The 19,419-nt window shown below is 36.9% G+C and overlaps 1 protein-coding gene across 6 annotated transcripts in view; it reads right to left on the bottom strand.

Moving 5' to 3' along the window:
• The window catches only part of INPP4B (inositol polyphosphate-4-phosphatase type II B), a 353,637-nt gene that overhangs the window by 229,732 nt on the left and 104,486 nt on the right, over positions 1 to 19,419 (bottom strand). For all 6 annotated transcript variants that reach the window (XM_060095092.1, XM_060095079.1, XM_060095076.1 and 3 more), the window contains exon 6: positions 12,276 to 12,355. In XM_060095092.1, the coding sequence (XP_059951075.1) occupies positions 12,276 to 12,355 (80 nt within the window). The remainder of the gene's footprint in view (positions 1 to 12,275; positions 12,356 to 19,419) is intronic.

The following is a 19,419-nucleotide window of genomic DNA, read 5'->3' on the forward strand; positions in this document are numbered from 1 at the left end:
CCTTTTCCTGACTTGTAGACAGCTGCCTTCTCCCTGTGTCCTCAGATGGCAAGGAGAGAGCAAGCTTTATGGTGGTTCTTCTTATAAGGGCACTAATCCCATGATGAGGGCCCCACTCTCATGACCTCGTCTAACTCCAATTACTTCCCAAAGTCCCCATCTTCAAATAACATCAAAGTGGAGTTTAGGGCCTCAACAGATACATTTGAGGGATACAAATATTCAGTCCATAACACGCTTAAAACCTCAAACTTTAAAAATTAGCATAGTATTTGTTTCAAGAACTAGTGGGGGTTCAAGGGAAGAAGAGTTGGCATGAAAGAAAGAGGGAGAAAATATTTTTTCCTACTAAAGTATAAAGAGATTCTAAAAATCTGCCTTATGAATTCATAATTTAAGCTCATCTCAGTGGCATTATTATCATTAGTAGTCAGATGAAGAAATTTAAGGAAAGTAATCACCTCCTGGTGACAGTAATGGAACTCGAACTTCCTCCAGTGTTACAATAACAGGCCAATCCTTAAAGTACTTGAAAGGCATATCACCTGGCCAGAGAAGCAATTCACGTTTACTAGTACTAGAAGTAAGTCTCCATAGCCAAGAAATTTATTGTTAGTTGGTAGTCTGCCCAACAAACAAGTAAACCTGAAAACTGTTAGAGTCTCTCTTTCCTACTTATTGTGTAGGTCCCTGGAAAATCCTCAATTTGATTCTAGATAAGAGAAAAATAATCCCCACTAGACACCATATCTAAGTTTAGGATTGAACCTTAAACCTGCTTTGAATTAGAGAGACTGCATCGATGGTGGGGAAGATTAAAATAAAATAAAATTCAAGTTATCTGCTCTGGTCTTAGATGGATGGATGAGGATTAGACCAAGTTTATTATGGCAACCTAAATTTGTTTTTAGCAATCAATTTTTATATTAAGTTCTAAAGGAATGTGTTTACTTTCCAACTTACATGTGTGAACATCAGAAAGAAGCAACATACAGCATGTATCTACAAGCAAAACTGGTCATTGCATCTGCTTGTCATAATGTAATATATGCCAACTAGCACTTAGATCAAGTCTAATTAAACCTGCATTCAATGATTTCAATTGATTTTTAAATCTACTTTCCCTGTAAGATGGTAAACTGTCCCATAATGTAATAAATTCATCAGTGCCACACAATGTATAAAGACTAATCTTTAATTACCTAACATTTTCTGTTAAACTCTAATAAGCTTGAGTACATTGATCAAGGGACCCAATGGGTCACCAATAGGCTGAGCCCATTGCTAGAAGCAACCAGCCCCTATTGTAGCACAGCACTGAGAAAAACAATGTGGTTATATTGGTATTAAAAGTAATTAAGTAAAGCAAAATAAGCGTGTCTGTTCTCTTCTCTGTCTTATTCTACATCTTTTTATCTTTGATCTCATCCTTCTCTTCTGCCTTCTTAAAATCTTTCATGATATGACTTTGTATACTTTCTAGTTTTCCTATCTTCCATTATAAAACTGCACTTGTCTTCCTTTTCCTGACTCAGTTCTTTATCTTCCTGAAGTCTTATTGCAAACAATTTCATTCAACCACACTTTTACTATGAGGCACCATGCTATACCACAGAACAACAGACATCAGTGAATTTCACTTAATGTATTAGGGTGGAAAATCCTAGGTTAGAGCATGCTATTAGGGAATACATTTTTAAGGAGCAGGTAACTTTCTACAGTTCCTCAAGGATGGTACCTCCAACACAGCTCACTCATATATATTAAGTAGAACTGACAACGTGTAAATGAAAAAGCAAAGCCAAACCTCACTAGGAACACAGTTAAGAATAGTGACCTTCCAGTGATCATTAAGCCTGTGTTAGCTGGAGCAGGAATAATGAGTTCTGACCTGCTTCTTCAAAAGCCTGATGATAGGAAAATGGTCAATTTGGTCTTAGGAAATTGCGGAGCCTGGGTAGGGGCTAGTGACCAGCCCCTTTCACTGACATGCCTGGAGACTATTGTCTCTCAGTTCCTAATGAGAATAAGTATGGAGAATACTAGGGACTTCAGATGGGTGAGACCATCCCAGGCAAGGGATAACAAAAGATGGAGGGAAAATAATAGGACATCAGTGTGGGAAAGAATCTTAGGAGCACCATCTACACCTATGGACATTGCTCTCTTGCTGGTTGAGGTTGAAACTGAGCTCAAAACCCTGAGAAGAGGGGTTTCCAAAGAACTACAGAGACTCTGACTCCACCTTTAGAAAGTGTTATGTGCATATAAGCCACTACAAATGACAAAGGAAGTGATGATCAATGTCAAGGGTTACGTGTGTGGTTGCAGATGAAGCTGAGAAAGCAGACTTACTATCTTGTATCTCTTGGCTGAGGTTTCTCCACACTTATTTTCATGTTCATGTTCATCTGGGTGCAGGGACAGGAAGACATATAAATTTAAAGCAGAAAAAGAGCCTTAGATGAGATCAGATGAGAACTGTAGAAAAGATGAGTTGGAAATGGATGCTGCGATTTCTAACTTGGGCTATAGTTAAGGCACCTAATGTTTCTGAATTTAACCAAGAAAGGACAAGCACCAAAGGGCAGAACCTTCAGGAGAAGACCTAAATTCAGTTCAGGGTGGTTATAATATTAACTGATTGTGAAAATAAGTGTGTGTCCACTTATGCAAGCTTAAAAAGAATCTGTCAATGACTATAAAAAAGAAAGCATGTATTTTGTCACTCCTTTCCCCTTTCTGCATATTCTGTACAAATCTCACAAATGGGTGTCTATATAGTCCATGGCATGGGTGTAAAATGACACAGGGTTGGCAATGCCTGTGGACAGGGAGTGGGGGGGTGGGAGAAACAGAGCTGGGTAACTGCATGTGGATAGGGTGCAGGGTTTGTGTATAGGATGAGGGTTCATTTGGATGAAGACCACAGGCCTGTCTGCAGAGGTGTCTGTTCGAGAAAATGCTCATGGTGGGGAAAAGTGGATGAATACATATAGAGAGTGTCTCATATATTTCTCTGGAAAATACTTGGTTGTTTATATTGTTCAAAATCAGCACTTTCTCAGCTATGCAGCTGCTTTTCTTGGAACACAGTGTCTGTCTGATAAGCTGTTAAAGAAAGCTTTCCAGAAAGAAAGCTTCTTGGGTTCAAAATAGTTAGGGAAAAGCTGTAGGCAACATTGCCTCTGAGAGTCCTAGAAGGACTTGAGGACTTAATGAAGGCTCTGAGAAATCCTACAATAAGGTCACCCTCTTCACTTTTTTGAATATAACATTTTCAAACTTACTGGACATAAAACTCCTTCATTCGAAGAACACATACTAATAACTGAAGGGATACCAGTGTTCCAAATAACATTCTTCGGAAAAAGCTGATATAAATGTGTCCAGAGCAGCAGAAATACAGGGTGATAATGATGAAAGCAACTTGAGTAAATATGGGCAAATCCTATACAAAATTTTTTCAGGTCAAATATAATTCCTTGCAGGCCTAATCATTCCTGCAAATTATTTTCAAAGCTAAATTAGCTCTCAAACTTCTTAAGCAGGTAGGTCTATGTACAGCTATTAACTTTATGAGATCTGCATTTTAAAAGAGGGAAGAGTTCAGGCTTTTCTTTACAAATTGAGGAGCTATTGAAGTGTACTCTAAGTATGCGATGTCTCTTCAGTGACTGAAAACTCTAATTTGCAATCTGACAAATATGACATATTTTGAATAATGCAAACTAAGGAAATGCTAATCGGTTTCCATGGTCATACCTCCCACCCCATGAAAATGGATTAGGAACATAAAGAACAATGCAGACTATACCACTGTAGAGCCATTTAAGTTATAAATGAAAGTCTAGTTGGATGAAATGGGGAATAATAATACTGGTGAGGATGATAATTTTAAAAATAGGTGACGAGCATGATGGGCACATGCTTTGCATCAGGTACTGTTTCAGATGGGTTGGGTACCATTTGTCTAATTCTCACCTGGGAACAACGAAAACAACATCAAAACACCTAAGGCTAGAGAAGCTAATCAATAAAAAGAAAAAAATAATAAAAATTACAGCCAACATTTATTGAGCACTTACTATGTGTCAGGAACTGTTATAAACATTTCACTTTAGTAATTCATGTGAGCTGAGGCTGTGAGATGGGCACCACTGTTATCCCCTTTTCACAGATAAGAAAACTGAGTCTCAGAGTAATCAATCATCCTTCTGGATAATAAAAAAGCCAGGATTTGGGCTCAGGCATGTCTCTAAATCCCATACACTTTCTATTTCTCTACTGTCCTAAGCCCATGATATTTGTATATTTTGTATTCTCTTATTTTATAATAAATTAATGTCATTTTAGTAGTTACTACAAAGTGGCTCATGTTAGAGCCTTTTGATAATTTTAGACAGTCTTGTTCCTAAATGACACTGACACAGTTATATATAAGAACAGAATCAGTTTTAGAAGCAAATAGTCCTACTTCTGCTTTTGATGTCTCCCTTCCTTTTCACAGACCAGTCCTGAGAAACACCACTTGAATTTATTTCTGTAGACAGTTTATTAAAGATTCGGCAATAACCTGCATCGGTAAACCCTAAAAGCAACTGACATTCTGTGTCACTTTTATGAATATCTGTCCTGATTTCAATGCTATATTGCTAAAATTTGAAGTCAAAGCAAATTTGAGATTTTTCCCAACTCTATCAGAATGCAGCCTGTTTCAACCAAATACTTTCCCTATGTCTCTTGCTGGTATCTGCCATTTGATAAGAAGCCAAATCTGGTGTCAGTGTGATTAAAGCCAAAACTTGGGTTTCAAGGAAGCATCCATTCCTCAGATAATAAAAATGTTATGTCCAGATCAAAGGTTAAATCAACCTCTCTGCCACTGCTCAATTTAGAGAATTGTGTATGTCACATTTTAAGAAAGACCTACAACAAACTAAGAAAACTAAGCAAAACATTAAGTGATGGGTGAAGGAATTAGTAAGTTTAATGCAAGAAGCAATCATTATAGATTGTTTTTCTCTAATGCATGGCAATGCATGGAACTTCACTGCATTTATCAATTGCCTAGAATCACCTTGGGAGGGAGGTCATTACTATTTCCATTAACAGATGTTAGAGAATAAACAACATGCCTGGGGTGACACAGCTGGTGACACAGCTGGGACTTGAACCCGAATCTGGTAGGAAAGTCTGGTGCTCTTTCTACTACATTACATTTCTTGCTGAGTAAAAAAGGAGAGAAGATTTAAAGTTGGGCAAAAAAACTGCAATCATAGAGAAAAGGTATGAGACTTATTCTACTTAACACTATGCAATCATAGAGAAAAGGTATGAGGCTTATTCTACTTAACACTATGAAGGAGAGCTGGGAATGTGGCAAGAAGATAAAGTCTGGGATAAAATAGGAACACTTTTCTAACACTGACCTGTCGGAAAATGGGAAAGACGTATGGCCTCCTAAGTTCGATTTCCAGTTCACTAAAGGGGTCCAAGAAGAAGCTAAAGTGTCAAGATCTCTTCTGGTCTGTAAACTTATTTAATCCTAAAATTCTAAACAAAATATATATTCTCTAAGAACCCTTCTTCTCTTCTAATATCCATCCTGTCCCAGCTGTGTGACCTTAGAAAGTTATACTGCTACTCCTCAGTTAGCTTATATAACAAGAATAATATCACCTTCCAGGCAAGGGTATTAGAAGATTCAGTAAGGTAAGACATTTGAAACACTTAATCCATCATAAACCTCAAACAGTGTTAGTTACCTCTTCCTATGTGTCTATGAGGTCCGAGTCAGTGTCAGAATCAGAGAAGCTGTCCTGGAGGAGCTTCCTGTCTTCGTTCTGAATTATGCCAAAAGCACGGTGAATAGAGCATTCCAGAGATTCGAGGCTTTTCCTATATGTGTGCATCTGGATCAAGCATGAGTGTGCATTTGCTACTGACGTGCATGTTTTCTTGCTGTTCCCTCCCAAAGGAAAAGAATGCAGTGTTCTTTTTCATTGCTTTCAGCGGTTAGGATGGGCATTTTTAGAAATTTCTAGGCAAAAGCATCAAATTAGCTTTTACATGACATCCTTATCCTCGAGCTTTTCCACGAGTGCGCTTAATAAAGTTTAATACTATTCTGTTTTATAATTAATCACTGATATGCTATTTTCTCTTAAAGCAGGCTTTTTGGCCACCAGTCAATGTCTACCACCCTTATGTAACATAGAAAATGTCTTAGACGTGTATAAAGCTTAGTGTGGTGGAACCAGCAGAACTTTCTGCTGTAATCCTACTTTCTGATACCTAGCAAAACTAACTGGAAGCGACTTTTAAAGGAGAATAAAGCATATTCAAAACATATTCAAGATGCTTGGGTGTGATTTTTTAAAAGCATCTCTGAAGTCCAAGTAAATATAAGAAAATATGTTGTCGTCACACATACAATTTTAAAGACGGTATCTGGTGCTTAAAGTAAGCATTATTTGCATGCAGGAAAAGAGTTGCGGTAGGAAATGAAAAAAAAAGTTTAATTCCATTTCAAATGAAAAATAAATTTATCAGTTAAAACTGTATTGTCAATCTATGGCCAAGTTCGGTCTCAGGTGAACGTGGGGATTCACAGGCATTCGAGCATTCCAGGAACAAACATTCTGATCCACTGCCCTATGGCCTACAGAACGGGCCTTGGCTCTCAACCTGAGAAATGCTAGTGACAATTTCATTTTTTTTATCACTCTGAGTATGCTGCTGTAGAAAACTGTGTGTCCGAGCCTAAGGAACCTCTCCTTAATATTGCTTCCAGCTCTTAAATTAAGAACATGCCTTTGGGAGATTCAGTTAAAAATATGCGGGAGTTTTTTGTTTGTTTGTTTGTTTTTTTGTCATTCTTCTGTTTTTAGAAATAAAATGGAAGTGTGTGTTTGTGCCTGTGTGTGTGTGTGTGTGTGTGTGTGTGTGTGTAAGAAGTTAAATTAAGCAAAACACCAAAAAACAAAATCAAACAAAACTTAAGACTCCATAATTTGGATCTTACCTTCTCTAAACACACACATTTGACAATAATGGAAAATAAATAGTCAAGTTTGGGAGAAAGCAAAATAATCGTAAAAGAATATAAATGTACAAACATACCTATCCATAAAATCCATGTGGTATTTGCATGAACATGTACACATATAAAATGTTACATAAAATAGGAAAAATTTAAAAACAGTAGAAATTCATTGTTTGTTTCTTTCAGAGCCCCTCCCATACATCTGTATATTATAAAACATAACATCATATGTCTGTCTAGGATCATCGGAGTCTTACATTATACATTTCACGACAGCACTACTGTAAATGTGGCAGAAGTCATAAACGAAAAGGAAACATAAATTCTCTTTTTATGGATAAATTCTTATACATCTGCATTCAAGAAAATTTGGTCACATCCACTATGATAAAATTATAATAAATGTTTGCTTAATTTGGGGGGGGGATTACACGTGGAAGGTTACAAAAGAAATAACACAGCAGTTGCTAAGATGAGCTGAATGTTTCTGTGGCAAGGCAATGTTACCTACACTGAAATAAATGTGAATTCTAAGTAAGGTTTTCAGCCTTTCAAGCAAATCACAATCTATCACTCACTATTACTCTGAAAGTTACTTGTCTCAGATATAGTCTAAAGCTTAGACTGCATTATATTCACTAATATAGGTGGATTCCACTTGGAAATAAATGGTACCAGGTTCATATTTAGCATCCATAAAAATATAAGTCATCATCATGAATCAAAATCTCAACAAATAATTATTGAACCTCTCTACTATGTCACAGGCATATAAAATTGAATTTTAAGATTAAAACATTAATAAAAAGTAATTGAGGTCCCTAAAACTCTCCAAAAGATAGAATATAAAATGGAGAAGAAAGCAAAGATGCTGTGAGATCATTAGCTTCCTATCAGGCAGGAAAATAAAAGCAGAAGAAGCTCTGGAGTCAGACTCAACTGAATTCTAATCCTACTTGTACAGTTAGTACCTGCGGAATCTTAGACAAGTTGCTAGAAAACTGGGATGATAAAGCTGCAGGGATTAAATTATATAGTTCAGGAGAAGTACCCAACATATCCCTTGCATGCTAGTAGATGATCAATAAAAAACAAGATTATTCATTAACAGTGTTATTAGTAATATCAACTGCAAAATGTTAACTCTGTTACTATTTTAAAAAATTTGGTAAAGAACCTATTAATATAGTTAGCCTATGAAAAATTCATGATAAATGCTTGCTGAATGAACAGTCACTGAATGAAGTCCGAACTGTGTGGAGATAGGCAACAAGGGTCAGACAAGGTCAAAGCACTCTATCTGTCTCAGTTCTTCTGAGAAGGATTTCCTAAGAAATAATTTTTATCCCTGCCTCTTTTTCTGCCTTTGTGATTGTCTGACTACTTTAATAGCAACGTAATTTTTCCCCTGATCTCTAGCACCATTGCCAGAGAAAAGATCTGCTTCTCCATTCTGTAATTAAATAAGACAGTATTATGATGTTCTAAATTTCTGCTTGTTATGATTCCAAGAGACTCAGGTCAGGTTGGTAGAACAAATAACTGTTAGGTGCTTGGGCAGTAAACCAGGCTCAGGGCCATGGTTCTGGGGTGAGAATAGATTCCCCAGGTTTCCCTTAGTCTCCATTCCCCCTTAACCTAGCAGGCTGGTTCTCACTTTCTGCCATCATGGCTAATATTCCTGAGTTCTCCATGGCCACTAACACTCATTAGGTCTTCATTTGCTATAAATCCAGGCACCGTGGTGAAATCAATGTGGAAGACACCTTGAGCGAGTGGTCCTGGACCTCAGTCCTTGCTTTGTTCTGCCATTACCAAGTCACGTGACACAGGACATGTTTTAACTAGATCTCGGTTTTCCCCTTGGTCAATGGGGACAAAAAGTGAGTCATTAAGAGCACAGGATTTGTAGTCAGAAACGTGTGGCTTCACGCCTTGGCTTTCTTATGTTAAGAGCATTGTAACTTTGTGCAAATTACTTAACTGCTTTCTATACCTCAGTTCCTTAGTTTATAAAATGACAAAAGTAATAACATCATACACTGATAAGGGTCCATGAAACAACATCTCTAACATACTTATCAGAGCATAAGACACGTAGTGTCTCATAATATCTTCCTCCTCCACCTCCTCCTCCTTCTCTTCTCATTATTATTACTATTATTGTAATATTAACCAGTGTCTTCCATGTCTGAAGTTGTAATCCGCTATAAAAGAACCTTAGCTTGTTTACAGTACAGTATGGAAGTCAGGAATAGATAGTAATGAGCTAGAAAACGAAACAGAAAGTATGATTCAGATCTAAAGGAAGTCAGAGTAGACAGGAACTACCAAATGTAAACTAGAAAAACAAAGCAGATGTCATATAAAGGTACAAGGGTTAATACTAAATAAAGACACCGATTGGGATACTAGAACACTTAGACAGAAATTTAGTGGCTATGCATTTAAATTAAGATGAGTTACATGAGTGGGAACCACTTTCTATATCGGAAGCATTCTCCCCAATACATGTAAACAAATTTTAGCCTACAATTTCAAAAATGCACTGTACCATATTTCATGAAATTTGAGTCTAAGTCTATAAATAAGTCCCACACTTCTTGCCCTTTTCAGTTTTTTGTGGAAAATAAAAATTCAACTCAAACTCAAAAATTCCAGTTCACAACACATAGGACAGGCCACATTAAACTATGGTATTCCATGAAACTAGTTGGAGAGTTTGAAATCTGACTTATAAGAAGCAACCCAAAGGGACAGTGAACACAAACAAAACTAGACAGATTCTGGGGATGCTCACTATCCAAGAACGGTGCCGACAAATACACCCTTACCCTTATTTCTGTGAATTTGTTTTACAGAAATCTGAGAATTCTATTCTTTAAAAATTATGACCTGAATATAAAAGGAATAAAAGTCAGATATTGTCAGTGCAAAGGAATAGTAAAAACAAAACTAATAACCAAAAAAATGCTTCTTATTCCTGATTTAACGTTTTTCTAACTCAGTACCTCAGAGGTTGCCAAGTCAGTGGAAAGCAGATAAATTACAACAGATGGAAAAACACAAAGCAACAGAAATCAGCAGGTTATGATAAATCTATAATGTGTCTTGTTCATAGGGGGAGAAATCTACAAATTTGGCAAAGCGCAAAAAGGGAAAAAAATATTAACCTCGCCATTTCAAAATTGGCTTTCAAAAATTATTTTTTTCTAGAAAATGCAATGCTTTGTTGCTAAATTTGGTTTCCTTTTATACAATCAAAATCAAATAAATAAGAATCAGGAGTATTAAAATCAAAAGTGGAAATGTGTCTTGATTTCCTCTAAATCTGGAATTATTATATCCCTTTTTCCTTCTAAGTGTAGCATTCTAAACTAGATCTTTCTGTTCCTATCCTTCCTCTAATTGTGTGTGTTCACATATTTTCATTTCACTAAGGATTTCTGGGTCCCTGGTATCTGTTTCAAAGCCAGTGTCTAAATGTTGTGCAGAGGGCTGCAGACGTTAATGACAGTTATGATACAATCAACACTGCAGTTTGTGATCAGCAAGGTGAGGAATAAAGTACCATGCAACTTAGATAGAAAACATGTGACCTGCTGGTGGTTCTCAGCAAACTCAATGTCTGACATCTTATATCATGAATCCAGGGGCACTTGGGTCAAATCTAACTGCCATGCTAGATGGGTAATAGCTATCTTCTAGGATACCAGTGACAGCGACAGATAGACATTTTAGCTGTCACTTACACACTTCCAACAGAAAATAAACACAGCAACATTTTATTGGGAATAACACCACAAAACTATAAAGATTTTTAAATGCCGTCCCAAATAAAATGCAACAACAAAAAAATTTACAGCCAAAAGGAAGCCAAAAAGAAGATGACAGCCTCAGTAGAACCCTTCAACACTTATTTTTCTGCATGAACATGTGTTACTTTAAATTATTTTATACCATCTCTTAAGTCAAAATGCAAAACTGTAAGGATCAGGAAAAAATCAGATAGGAGACAGCCAGCAGTACAGATTCCACCATAAACCATGACATCTACACTGAAATAAATTGGTTATAATGGGTCCTTAGGGGCTGGACAGAGGGCAAACAAACTTGACACATTGTCTGTTCCCTGACAATGGTCTCTACATTTCATCAAAAGAAGAGCATCTTAAGATTTACAAACTATGTTCTCTACAACTTTTATATTCATTTATACTATATAAATATTGTAAGGCAGTGTTCTCCATGTATACATAATTTTAAAGTTATTATACAGTTAGAAAATAACATACCATTTTTCTAATTTATAATGAAGTTAAAAAGAAATGATTAATCTATTTAATACTCTTCTTAGTATGAAAACACGGTGCAGTTCCTAAAGATTGTTGTGTCATCTGTATCAAAACAGATTGTACTCATACTCAAAAGCATCTCTGATCTGCTGTCTGTTGCAATGAGTCTGTTTTAACTTATACTTTATATATTTAACTTACACTTTATATTTAATAGTATAGCAGCAAAATAAACTTAAAAAAAGAGAATAATCAGCTTACCCTTTATTATCATAAATCTGCAAGTTGCCTCTAACAAACATATTTCAAACCTAGAAACTCACTTGATTTAAAAAGTAACATTTTGATAAGTAACAGAAATATTATTTAGTAATATGCCCATCATCTCTATTTACTTTCTTACTTTCAAAGAATTTTATCACCTTATTTTTTGAAGTTTCATTTCAAGTTTCATCGCTTTATTTTTTATTTTATATTGAAGTATAGTTGCTTACAATATTATATTGGCTTCAGGTGTACAATACAGTGATTTGATATTTTTACAGATTATGCACCATACAAAGCTATTATATTATTATTGACTATATTCCCCTGCTGTACATTACATCCCTGTGACTTATATAACTGGTAGTTTGTACTGCTTAATCTCCTTCACCTTTTTGTCCATTTCCCACCCCTAACCCTCTGGCCACCACTAGCTTGTTAATAATGTTATTTTTTTTTCCCTACAAGAACTGATAACTTTTGACCATGTGAAACACAGACTTGAATATGAACCTGAATAATTGCTGTTTCCCTGTAACTTGTTGCAAAGGAGAATGTAAGCTGTTTGAGAGTTGACATCCAAACATCTGCAAGAATCGTAACTTTCAAACCCAACCAGCCTTCAATAAATATCACAGGCTGTTAAATTTAACAGCATTGAGACCCACCTCAGGCTCAGGGTCAGCACTTGCTCCTTGGACTTCAGTAGATCCCCAACTTTAAAACTGGCATAGCCCAGAAAGCTTCGCTGAAAATAAGAAAGAATGGTTTCCATTAACTTCTGAGGTTCTCAGTATTTTGTGTCACAGCAATCACACAAAACTAGTCTTCAGAAGAGTGAAATGTTAAATCTATTAGCCTGACAAATATTTCATTGACAGAAATACAAGCATCAGTAATAGATATCCACTTCATGGGGCGAGGTTGAGGGATGCAAATGCATCCTTCTCATTAAAACCAGAGATGAATAGCCAGGAAAATAACAAAATGTGTAACACAGAAGCCAGGACTTTTCCATGAACACATTTTCTCTCCACATGAAAACTGAGATAAAAGAAAAGATGACAGACTTTTAATATTTACCCATGCCGTCCTTGTTCTTATTAGAATTCTTCAAGTCATGGGCAGCAACAACTTTGTATTCCAGATATGAGCAAATCTGTTAGTTGGAGCTATTTTTATGTGGGATTCTGTGCAAGTTATAAATAGAAATGCTACATTTCTCCCCCATCACAGCAATGTTTAAAAGTATTTGTTTCCTTTGTTATTTCTACACTAGCATGGGACAATTTCACTCCAACACACAACAAAGAATGGTACTTATTCAATTACATTTTCTAAAATTGCTTTTTTAACCTATCATACTGGGTGTTGACTATCTATGAACATATCTATCTTCTATACTCTCTGACTCATAATATAAAGAATAAAACACTAAATTGGTTTTTCTTTTCCAGGATAAAAATCTTTCACCTCTTTTTAATATTCCTGGCTGCTTGTGATTTAAAAGTCACAATATTATGGTATACCATAAATAAGATGTCTCATTCTCCTTTCAAGGTCAAGATGTAAACATGAAAATATCAGTATCAAACCCATACCATTGCTGCCTAACACACTGTAATACTTTACAAGAAGTCTACACTACATCTTTCCAGAACATTCTCTCTTCATACGTCTGTTGCCAGCCTGCCCTAGAATGAGATGCTGGACTTAAGTCAACTGGTTCTTTTCAGAGGAAAGTGCGCAGTGATTCCATACGTAAGAGGCTGCATCTACACAAAGTGATCCTTGAGCATAGAAAAGACAAGCTTCAGGTCAGAATTTTTCTCCTTCTTTTCAAAGTTCTAACTTAGAAGAACTGGTTCAAAAGTCTTAAAGGCAAACATTTGAAATACAACTCGGTTGTAGGTTGGAGATGCCTATATGTTAGTAATGATAAAACCTAATTAATTCACTTGAAACTCGAAGAAGTGGTTTAGATACCAAGTCGCCAAATTGAGGATCACAGAAGACTAAATTATTAGGTGAAGAATGTTATGTGAAAACAGAAGATTTGTGGAAACAAGCTGTGATGACATGAGTGCTGAGAGTGAATCAAGGCAGAGAAGAATTCCAAGAGCTGTATGAACAAAGCCAAAATTTAGGGTGACTTTTCAGTAAGGGGCAGAGAGTGTCTAGGAGAGACCCAGCTGAACAAAAGCACTTATGCCACCTCAGCAGATAACCTACTAGGACGTCGCTGTATAAAAGGGCTCCCCTGCTCCACACTGCTCGTCTCCATTCCTTATCCTGTTGTATGTTTTCTATTGTCACTTAAATATTATGTATTTAATTGCTTATTCTGTCCTCCCCTCAAAATAAAAATTGAGATTTGAAGATCCACAACGAGCTTTGTTTTCTGTGTGTGATAAATAGTGACTGACAATAAATGAATGAATAAATGGCATAGACACTAGCTTTCAAGTAATTTATACTATGAGATATAAAAGAAATACTCCTTCTGCAGATATTTATAAAGCATTATAATTCACTGAACTGTGGGAAATCAAAACAATTTTTTAGCTTGAGGATTGTATACCGTGGTAGTGAATTTCACTTTAGCATTTTGTATTTTAAAGAGATGTCTTGCTTATTACTCTTTCACAGGTAATTAGGCTTATTAATTTAAATTCTACCCCTCACTCAGTATCCTCACTTGAAGAAAATGCTCAACCCATCAGAAATGTCACGGTGCCCCCAAATTTCATGTTATTTCTTCTCCTTGCCTTTTGAGATTTGTGAAGGAAGGGATGGTTATAGAATTAAGAAAACGAACTGCACATACCATGAATGTTAGTGTGGTCTTTTCAGCAACAGAAGCAGCAGATGTCCCAGACGGGAATGTAGCAATGAGAGACAGGTGGAGGGGCTATTTTCAGATATTCATCCCAGACACACCAGCAGGCACAGCTGCAAGTAGTCTGTGACTACAAGTCATTGAATGTCTTTCCTGCCCACCAGGCCGGGAGCTCCTGTGGAAGCAGGACCTTGGCTCGTCCATCTTCTAGCTCAGCCCATTGTCCGGAACAGAGAGGCTGCATGCTACACCCACTGCTGCACTGTGAGTGTTTGCAGTGTGCCAGAAAGGATGCCTGTGAGTCAACCTTTTCCATCACAACTGTCAGCTACGTGCTTAATCTCAAAGGATATTATCCTTTGAGAGAGAGCTTACAGAAATCATACAATCCATTATAAATCAACTTAGGTAATGGCATTATGAAAGGGTGTCAAACCAGAGGAAGTGTTATTTATTCTAAAAACATTTTTTAAATTTATTCTAAAAATAACTGTACATTAGGATAACGTGTTGCATAAAATGCATTTAATAAAATCCCTCAGTTTAAAGACATTACCTAATTGTTTCACATTGCAATACCGAACAATGGACTTGCCTATACTCTTACTTTCTAGCAGGTTTTTATGTGTTTGCTTCACCTCAGTATAAATAAAACTAGGATCCTCCACACCCCTGAAAGTGGAAAACACATCATTCATTTACATGAATATTCGTTGGACTCCTGGTCAAAGAATGAATTAGAGAGAAAACAGTCTTCTCTATTATGAAACCTGAATTCCCATGGAGGGAAAATAGCACACAATGCTAATGCAAAATAACTTAATATAGAGTTATTTTATCTTTACTGTCACTTTAATCATAATCATAGAATTCAAGAAAATTATTTCAAAAAATCTGTTTATATTCCAAATATAACTCAGGGAACAATGTTTTCATCTCTCCTTCGGTATTGTTTCTAAAATTCTCATCTTTAAGGTTTTAAACTGGGAGCTCCAATATCAGGGGAGAATTTAAAAACAAAGAAGAAGAAAAAAATTAAAGTGTCACTAGAGTTGGAGATCTGAAGGGTAGTTCTAAATCCATGATTATGTCCAAAAATGGAAATCTGGGCAATAAAATCACTTCTCCCAGCCCCTAGGCTGGCTGTACACTGATGGGCACTGTCAAGCTCCGTTTGTCTGTCTTCTCTTTCACAAATCTGGGACATGGACAAGTTACTCCACCATACTAGGCCTTAGTTTCTGGATGAAAAAGTTGCATATGATAACTGTATCTTTCTCATACTATTGTTATGAGAATTAAAGTAATACAGGCAAAGCACTTAGTACATTGCTGGGAAAATAGGAAGCACTGCATAAATATTAGCTTGCATAGTGCTTAAGGAAAATATGCCCAGAAGTCAGATGACTTAAATATAAGTCCACTTCAAATACTTTTTGGAAAAGGCAGAGTATTTTTTTTTTTAAAGTCTATGAGAAATTCCTATTATAAAAAAGAAAAACGTACGTTTAAAAATAAAAGTTAGATTCAGGGAAATATAAACAAGAATAAATTCTAGTGAAAAAAAAGATATGAAAGTTATGTGGTCTTTTATATGAAAGTTATGTGGTCCTTTATGTCTCTAGAAGACAGTGCTGGTTTTTGAGGGTAAATGAAGATATCCATAATACTCTAACATATTCTCATAAAACTATATACTGGAACTGTGGTGTAGGTTTTAAAAGGTCTTTGAAAACCAGAAGTTTATATTGTGAGGCAGGCTGATACACAGCATCTCCTGCACATAACTTACAGGATAGGCCCTTTTTCATACTTTTGTACAGGTGCTTTTTCTTTCCTCTCTACCCTAACAGACATGGTTGTGTGGTTTCCCATTCTATAGCAAGGGACAGAGGGTACATGAACTATATGCGCTGAAAAAATACATCACAAAGAAAAAAGAACTGAGAGAATATCTATTACAACTTGATGAACAGTCCAAAGAACACATTAAAATGCAGTTTAGGGCAAAGTCATATATTATAAAATTACATCTTTACTATGAATATACCTCACAAGGTCTCAGAGCACAGATTGGTATCTGTTTGACTAAGTCATCAACAAAGGTGTGGTTTCATCTAATAGATGCTGCTGAAGAATGCAAAGAAATGTATGGAACATATTTGAAAGATTTATAATAAAAAAATTTTAGTTCATTTTTTAAATTGGAGTACTCAGTGGCTAGAGTCCGTGGCACATTGTAATGGCAGAGCCATTACCTGCTCTATGTTCTTGGCCAAGAACTTAAATTCTCAAGAATTTTTTTCAGTGTCCAAAAAAAATATTTTGGAGGAGTGATGAGATGTATATTAATCAGCTCAAGGATGACAATTTTTCTCTATCCAGAATATCATGTGCTCGGAGTGTGTTAGAAAAGCCAAGGCATGCTGACTTGTTCTTATTTAGACTCATTCTTATCATGCTTGAGATTTAGTTTGGTAATATAATTGTCATTTTGTTGATTTCTGATGTGTCATAAAATGTACTCAATTCTTACCATGTTATTGCAATTATTTTTAGACACCCCCTCCCTTTTTATTCTGGTGGTTCTAAAAAAAATAAGATGGTTGGCAAACCAAAATCATGGTATGCTTCCTAATGCATTCAATACGTATATCATGATTTGCTAATTTCCAGGCACAGAGCTAGGGCTATTAAAGTAAACAAAATATACATGATCTTTGCAATCATGGAGTTTAACATCTAGTAGGAGAGTGGAGACATTACTAATATATAATACCCATTCTGCCCAAGTTGCATTACTAATAGCATCTTGATTTTGTTTAAATGGGAATTGTATCTCGATTCCCTTTTACCCAGGGACTCTGATCTTCTCAGTGATTATGTAAGTGGTGGGACAGTTGGCCCTCTGTACCCTGGGATGCAGAACCACTGATATAAAACCTGCAGATATGCAAAGCCAACTGTAAGGGACTTGAGCATCCATGGATTTTGGTATCCGAGGAGGATCCTGGAACAAATATCCTGAGGATATTGAGGAATGACTGTATACCAATTGAGTTTTCCTTTCCAGAATTGAAGGAACAGGATGAGTTGCTCAGAACCTTTTCAATTTGGAATGTGATACCTGGAGGTGTAATGGTCAGACTGTACAACACTTTAAGAAAGGAGAAGCAGGACAATGGACAGAGCCTGGTTGCTTTAAGTCATTTTGAGTAGCTGGAGACTTGGGCAATTTCCCCATGACTTTTCCTAACATGAGAAGAACAAGTCTGTTACCTACTCTTCATCCAGTTACTTGCTTCTGAATGCATTCCTAACTGATACAATAGGCATGTCGGAGAATGCCCACTGAGAAGTTTATTTTGGTCCAGGAATTATAGATGAGTCTTTGTCAAGGATGAGGACACAAGATAACAAATGTTCCACATTATAAGTTCAGAAAACCTCATCACAGTGCCTAAAAGGAGCCAGTTTAGAGAAACTGGCCTATTAGTAACCACAACACAGCCAGTTCATATAAAGGTAGTGTTGGAAGAGAGAGGTCAGAATTTGGGGAGGATACAATTTAGGAAATGAAGCGGATCTCTCTCTTCATTACCCTCAGGAAGACATCTCTATCTCCAAGGCCAAAACCAAAGTCATGGGAATATGGACCCAAAACATGACTTATGAAGCTTGAAGGTGTCCAAACCATCTCTACCTCTGCTGTGTTGGGAACTGGTGATTGTGTCTCCTTTGAGAATCATTGATTATCTAGTACCTGATGCTGCTGGGGTTCATAGAAACGGTCAGAAGAGACACGGTTCAGCCAGAACCAGATCCCCCATGATGGGAAAGTATACAATGGGAAGGGGCCTCCAAGGCCTCCAGAAATACCTATATTTGTGCTCACAGGAGAGCCAGCATTTCACTCTGCCACAAAGAGAACTCAGGCAGCATTATGCTGAGAAGTATCAAAACCAGCATAAAGGGCACCACACCTCATGGTGGGCAAGCAAGAAGGAACCTCCCCCCTTTTCCTTTCTCCTGAGCAACTGAGCAATGAAAGGAGGAAAGGGGAGAATGTGTGAGAATGGGCCATTCCCCCTCCCCCCACCACTAGTTGCTAGAAGCACAGAGATGTCTACAGCCTGCAGCGGGAAATGGTGGAGGAGAGGGTGGAAGAGAATAATTTAAAACCAGAGAAGAGACTCAAGTTTTAAAATGAATAAGGTGCATTCCATTCCAAGAACTTGAATGAGAGAAAAACTAGGGGGGAAATTCATACAATTAGGCCAAGATGTCATTAAAATCTCAAACGGGGGGGACTTAACACAGGGAAATTGTGGCAGTGAGCAGTTGGAGGAAAATAATTAAACCAGCACATCTTTCTTGAACCTCAAAAAATAAATGGGAGTTTTTAAAAACAAATGATTAACTTATTAAGAGTTATAAATTTCATTTTTTTTTTTTTTTGCCATTTGCAGCAACATGGATGGACTTGGAGGGCATTATGCTAAGTGAAAAAAGTCAGACAAAGAAAGACAAATACTGTATATCACTTATATGTGAAACATAAAAAACACAACGAACTAGTGAATAAATCAAAAAAGAAGCAGACTCACAGATACAGTGAACAAGCTAGTGGTCATTAGTGGGGAGAGGGAAGGGGGAGGAGCAAAATAGGGGTGGGGGAAAAGGGTTATTATGGGATTATATGGAATCATGTGTGTGAAACATTTGAAAATTGTAAAGCACTATAGATTTTTTTTTTTTAATTTAAAAAAAGAGTTACAGGGCTTCCCTGGTGGCGCAGTGGCTGAGAGTCCGCCTGCCGATGCAGGGGACACAGGTTCGTGTCCTGGTCTGGGAGCATCCCACATGCCGCAGAGCGGCTGGGCCCGTGAGCCATGGCCACTGAGCCTGCATGTCTGGAGCCTGTGCTCCGCAACGGGAGAGGTCACAGTAGTGAGAGGCCCGTGTACCGCAAA

The sequence above is a fragment of the Mesoplodon densirostris genome, chromosome 1 (assembly GCF_025265405.1).
Source record: "Mesoplodon densirostris isolate mMesDen1 chromosome 1, mMesDen1 primary haplotype, whole genome shotgun sequence".
NCBI lineage: Eukaryota > Metazoa > Chordata > Mammalia > Artiodactyla > Ziphiidae > Mesoplodon > Mesoplodon densirostris.